Source organism: Blennius ocellaris, assembly GCF_963422515.1.
Source record: "Blennius ocellaris genome assembly, chromosome: 4".
NCBI classification, from domain to species: domain Eukaryota; kingdom Metazoa; phylum Chordata; class Actinopteri; order Blenniiformes; family Blenniidae; genus Blennius; species Blennius ocellaris.
In genome coordinates this window covers 42,595-48,357 of record NC_137653.1, presented here as the reverse complement: position 1 = coordinate 48,357, position 5,763 = coordinate 42,595, and the positions used below count along the sequence as shown (strand labels likewise).

Sequence of the window (5,763 nt, the reverse complement as noted above, 5' to 3'; positions counted from 1 at the left end):
CCCCGTCTCGCCCTCTCCCGCCTCGTCCTCTCCCGTCTCTCCCCGGCCCACCCCGCCCCGCCCCGTCCCATCCCGCCTCGTCTCGCCCCGCCCCGTCCCGTCCCGTCTCGTCTTATTAAAACCGTCTCTTGTCTCGAGCTCTTGGTTCTGCGTCCTTTCAGAACTCCTCACCTCCACCACGGCGCCGCCCTCCGCCGCCCCCTGGTGGCGCCCAGGCGCTGCAGCTGGGGGTTCTGGTGTCCCGGGTGGAGGAGGTCCTGGAGCAGGGTGGTGCTGAGCAGCAGCTGAGGGTTCTGGAGCAGCAGGTTCTCCACCTGGGAACCATCCTGAGGGTATGGACGTCTCCACCTTCCACCTCGTCTCCAACCTCAGCCTGAGTGACGCTGCTCGTCTCCTCCAGAACCACCTGTCCCCGATGAGACGCTCGTCCTCCGAGGACACTCTGGCTGTGGACCAAGTCCTGGAGAGCTTCGACTTCCTGTCACATGACTTCAGCCCGGAGGACGACACTTCCTGTCTGGGCAGTTTGAGGCTGAAGGACAGCGGGTGAGACGTGGACCAACTGTCCAACCATCGAGCTCCGCTGACCTGTAACACTTGTCCCACCTGTCTCATATCTCACCTGTCTCATGTCTCACCTGTCTCATATCTCACCTGTCCCTCCTGTCCCACCTGTCTCATATCTCACCTGTCTCATGTCTCACCTGTCCCTCCTGTCTCCTATCTCGCCTGTCTCATATCTCACCTGTCCCACCTGTCTCATCCATCTCACCTGTCTCACCTGTCCCCCCCTCCCCCAGCATCAGCTCCTTGCAGCAGAGCCTGGGCCTCCTGTCTCCGGACGGCGGGGCGCCGTCTGAAGACGAGCTTCCCGTGTCCCCTCTGTCCTCGGGGAACCGGGGCCTGGATCAGGTTCTGGAGACTCACCTGGACACCTGCTGCATCCTGCTGCAGGTAGAGACCAGCTCCCAGTCCTCACCGAGACGGTTTCCTTTGTCCTGAGTGTTCCGTCTCGGGCCGACTGTCAAAATAAAAGCACTGGGAGTCGTGAAGCCAGGGAGGAAACATTGCTCTTACGGGCTCTACTGAGCATGTGCAGAAGGAGTTACTACGGTCACATGACCAGCAGGTTCTACCACCACTCAGGTCTCAGGAGGGAAGACAGAATTGGGGTGTTTTTTAAAACTTCCACCTTGGGAGTCGTTCCAAAAGGTCCAGTTGACGAACCGTCAGAATCTCAGGTTGAGTCCAGACGAGGTCCTGGTCTCATCGGGTCCGTCAAGACGAACCTCCACTTTAAAAAGTCAACAAAACCACCTCTCCGCTCCTAAACCAATACAAAATGGCCGCCGTGTCCCCAGATGTTGACGGCCAGCGAGTTCGGCCCGTCCAGGACGGAGCTGCTGGACGAGGTGCGTCTCCAGGCCGAGGTGCTGGACCGGGTGAGGGACCTGCTGCTGGGGACCGAGGACGACGTCTCCACTGCAGACCGTGAGTCATCTGGGGGCCTGGGGGGGGGGGGGGGGGTGGGGGGGGACCTGAGGGGGGTGGCCTGAGGGGGGTGGGGGGACCTGAGGGGGGTGGCCTGAGGGGGGCGCCACACCCGACGGTCCACCGAGTCAACGCTCCGTCTCTCCGCCTGTAGTCCTGCCTGGAGCCTCCAGAGACCTGCTGCTGTTCTGGGACCAGTGTGTGACCAGCAGTACCAGCAGTACCAGCAGTACCAGCAGTACCAGCAGTACCAGCAGCGCCCCCTACTGCTGCCCCCTGGACACCTTCTGCAGGACTCTGAAGAAGAGGTTCACCCACCGGGTGGAGGCCAGGCAGCCGGGACAGGCGGACCGAGGTAACCATGGTTACTGCTTCTGACTGCTTCTGCTTCTGACTGTTACTTCCTGTTACTCCTTCCGCCTGTTCACCGCTCGTTCCGCCTGTTCACCGCTCGTTCCGCCTGTTCACCGCTCGTTCCGGCTGTTCACCGCTCCGTTCCCGCTGTTCACCGCTCCTTCCGGCTGTTCACCCGCTCCTTCCGGCTGTTCACCGCTCCTTCCGCTGTTCTCACGCTCCTTCCCGCTGTTCACCGCTCCTTCCCCGCTGTTCACCGCTCCTTCCCGCTGTTCACCGCTCCTTCCCGCTGTTCACCGCTCCTTCCCGCTGTTCACCGCTCCTTCCGGCTGTTCACCGCTCCTTCCGCTGTTCACCTCCTTCGGCTGTTCACCGCTCCTTCCGGCTGTTCACCGCTCCTTCCGGCTTTCACCGTCTTCCGGCTGTTCACCGCTCGTTCCGGCTGTTCACGTCACGTCGTTCCGGCTGTTCACCGCTCGTTCCGGCTGTTCACCGCTCGTTTCCGGCTGTTCACCGCTCGTTCCGGCTGTTCACCGCTCGTTCCGGCTGTTCACCGCTCCTTCCGGCTGTTCACGCGCTCTTCCGGCTGTTCACCGCTCCTTCCCGCTGTTCACCGCTCTTCCGCTGTTCACCGCTCCTTCCGCTGTTCACCGCTCCTTCCCGCTGTTCACCGCTCCTTCCCGCTGTTCACCGCTCCTTCCCGCTGTTCACCGCTCCTTCCGGCTGTTCACCGCTCCTTCGGCTGTTCACCGCTCCTTCCGGCTGTTCACCGCTCCTTCCGGCTGTTCACCGCTCGTTCCGGCTGTTCACCGCTCGTTCCGGCTGTTCACCCGCTCGTTCCGGCTGTTCACCCGCTCGTTCCGGCTGTTCACCGCTCGTTCCGGCTGTTCACCGCTCGTTCCGGCTGTTCACCGCTCGTTCCGGCTGTTCACGCTCGTTCCGGCTGTTCACCGCTCGTTCCGGCTGTTCACACGCTCGCTTCCGGCTGTTCACCGCTCGTTCCGGCTGTTCACCGCTCGTTCCGGCTGTTCACCGCTCGTTCCGGCTGTTCACCGCTCGTTCCGGCTGTTCACCGCTCGTTCCGGCTGTTCACCACTCGACTCGTTCCGGCTGTTCACCACTCGTTCCGGCTGTTCACCACTCGTTCCGGCTGGTTCACCACTCGTTCCGGCTGTTCACCACTCGTTCCGGCTGTTCACCACTCGTTCCGGCTGTTCACCACTCGTCCGGCTGTTCACCACTCGTTCCGGCTGTTCACACTCGTTCCGGCTGTTCACCACTCGTTCCGGCTGTTCACCACTCCGTCCGGCTGTTCACCACTCCGTCCGGCTGTTCACCACTCCGTCCGGCTGTTCATCTTTGCTTTACCAATATTTTCAAGCTAAAATGCTGAACTCTCATTGTCTTTTGAGTGTATTCCACACTGGTGCTCAGAGTCACTGGGGGGAGGGGCCCTATGGAGGGGGAGGGCCCATGGAGGGGGAGGAGCCATGGAGGGGGAGGGGTCATGAAGGGGGAGGGGCCAGGGTTCTCACCAGATCAGGATCAAACTATCGAATCAGTTAAAACCTGAGTTTTGAACATCAGTTCAAACGTTTCGTCTTCGTCTCCCGTGAGACGTGATGAAGACTCTAATCCAGACCCGGGTCCGGTCCGGTCCCTGCTCTCCAGTGTTTTCTCTCAGCTGGTCCAGCAGGTCCAGACCCCCCTGCAGACTGGTGCCCCCCTCCAGGCCCGTCTGCTCCCCAGACAGAGTCTCCGTCTTCCAGCTGTCGGTGTGTCTGAAGCGCTGGTGGCCTCCAGGACCTGGGAGACCTGGTCCCCCCGCCTGGCCAGAGAAGGTACTGCACCCGGACCACCGGTCCCGGAGCCTTAAAGCTCCTGAGTTCCAAATGACTTCATAACATGATAATAGAGTTAATGAGGCTTTATAACATGATAATAGAGTTAATGAGGCTTTATAACATGATACTAGTATTAATGAGGCTTTATAACATGATAATAGAGTAAATGAGGCTTTATAACATGATAATAGAGTTAATGAGGCTTTATAACATGATAATAGAGCTAATGAGGCTTTATAACATGATAATAGAGTAAATGAGGCTTTATAACATGATAATAGAGCTAATGAGGCTTTATAACATGATACTAGTATTAATGAGGCTTTATAACATGATAATAGAGTTAATGAGGCTTATAACATGATAATAGAGCTAATGAGGCTTTATAACATGATAATAGAGCTAATGAGGCTTTATAACATGATAATAAGCAGCAGGTTAGTACTGGTGTTGGTCACCAGCCGTTGTGATATTTTCCAGAGTACATCCTCTCGGCCCTCAGGGGCCCCAAACGGAGGCGGGCCCTGAACAAGCTGAGGGGGCGGGGCCTGGCGGAGCTCCTCCCCCTCAGACTCACCCTGCAGACTCTGGCCGGCCTGCAGCTCGACTCCAACCACAACGTCTGCAAGGCTGCAGCCGCCTGCCTCCGTAGGGCCGCCGGCTGCAGGGCCTTCAGGGGCAAGGTACGGTGCGGGTGGGGGGGGGGGGGGGGGGGGGTGGGGCTGGGGCAGGGGGGGCACTGAGGTGGGGGGGGGGGCATTTCTGAGATTTTAAGTGTTAAAAGAATGTCAAGATTTTGCTTCATGTTTCAGTTCTCATGTACTTTTTATGAATAAATAGAAAGTAATCAATCAGTCAGTAACCCCCCCCCCCCTCTAAACCCCCCCCCCCCCCCCCCCCCCCCACCCCCCCCCCCCACCCCCCTCTACCCCCCCCAGGCTCTGGTTTTCTACACAGAGAGTTTGAGGAGTTCTGATGTTCTGGTCCAGCAGGGATCCTGTCTGGCTCTCAAGTGCCTGAAGGTGAGATTACAGAGACCTACCAGAACCTGGTCCTGGTCCAGGTCCTGGTCCTGGTCCTGGTCCACCACCACTGTTTGTCCCCAGGCGGTGGAGAGCCTGGACCAGATCTCAGACCTCTGGAGGTCAGAAGATGAAGACCTTCGTAGTTCAGCCAGAGAGACGGTGATCTCCTTCGGTACCACACTGCTCCTCCTCTCCTCTTCTTCACCTCCTCCTCTTCTCCTCTTCTTCACCTCCTCCTCTTCTCTTCTTCTTCACCTCCTCCTCTCCTCTTCTTCACCTCCTCCTCTTCTCCTCTTCTCACCTCCTCCTCTTCTCCTCCTCTCCTCCTCTTCTTCACCTCCTCCTCTTCTCCTCCTCTCCTCCACCTCCTCCTCTTCTCCTCCTCTTCTCCTCTTCTTCACCTCTCCTCCTCTCCTCTTCTTCACCCTCTTCTCCTCCTCTTCTCCTCTTCTTCACCTCCTCCTCTTCACCTCCTCCTCTTCTTCACCTCCTTCTCTCCTCCTCCTCCTCTTCACCTCCTTCTTCCTCCTCCTCCTCCTCTTCACCTCCTTCTTCCTCCTCCTCATCCCCCCCCCCCCCCAGGTAAGAAAGGCCACCAGGCGTTCCAGAAGATGGACCAGCTTTACGCCGACCTGCAGGAGGAGGTCTACCAGAACCAGGAGACGGAGCTCAACCGTCCTGTAGGGGGCGCCGGAGGTCTGGAGGGTCTGGAAGGTCTGGAGGGTCTGGAGGGTCTGGAAGGTCTGGAGGCTCGGGAGGCTCGGGAGGCTCGGGAGGGTCTGGAGGGTCTGGAAGGTCTGGAAGGTCTGGAGGCTCTGGAAGGTCTGGAAGGTCTGGAGGCTCGGGAGGCTCTGGGGGGTCTGGAGGGTCCTGGTCCAGCTTGACGCTCGTCCTGGAGACCAAACCCTGGTCTGACAACAGAAGGACGTGTCTTTCACTCTGAACTGGTTCAGTTTTGACGTATTTGGAGTTGCTGGTTTGAAACTGAGGAACAAAATAATAAAGATCTCGTGACGTTGATTTTTACCAAAATAAAAGCTTTGAAAATC

At 58.4% G+C, this 5,763-nt stretch overlaps 1 protein-coding gene across 1 annotated transcript in view; it reads left to right on the top strand.

The window, feature by feature from the left end:
* Nucleotides 1-5,763, top strand: part of ripor3 (RIPOR family member 3) — a 30,219-nt gene extending 24,456 nt beyond the window's left edge. The window contains 14 exon segments of the mRNA XM_080495322.1: nt 139-332; nt 401-546; nt 801-954; nt 1,362-1,491; nt 1,646-1,846; nt 1,889-3,188; nt 3,463-3,550; nt 3,552-3,638; nt 3,640-3,666; nt 3,668-3,686; nt 4,170-4,372; nt 4,628-4,711; nt 4,796-4,886; nt 5,297-5,763. Coding sequence (XP_080351448.1) covers nt 139-332; nt 401-546; nt 801-954; nt 1,362-1,491; nt 1,646-1,846; nt 1,889-3,188; nt 3,463-3,550; nt 3,552-3,638; nt 3,640-3,666; nt 3,668-3,686; nt 4,170-4,372; nt 4,628-4,711; nt 4,796-4,886; nt 5,297-5,598 — 3,026 coding nt within the window. The 3' untranslated portion in view covers nt 5,599-5,763.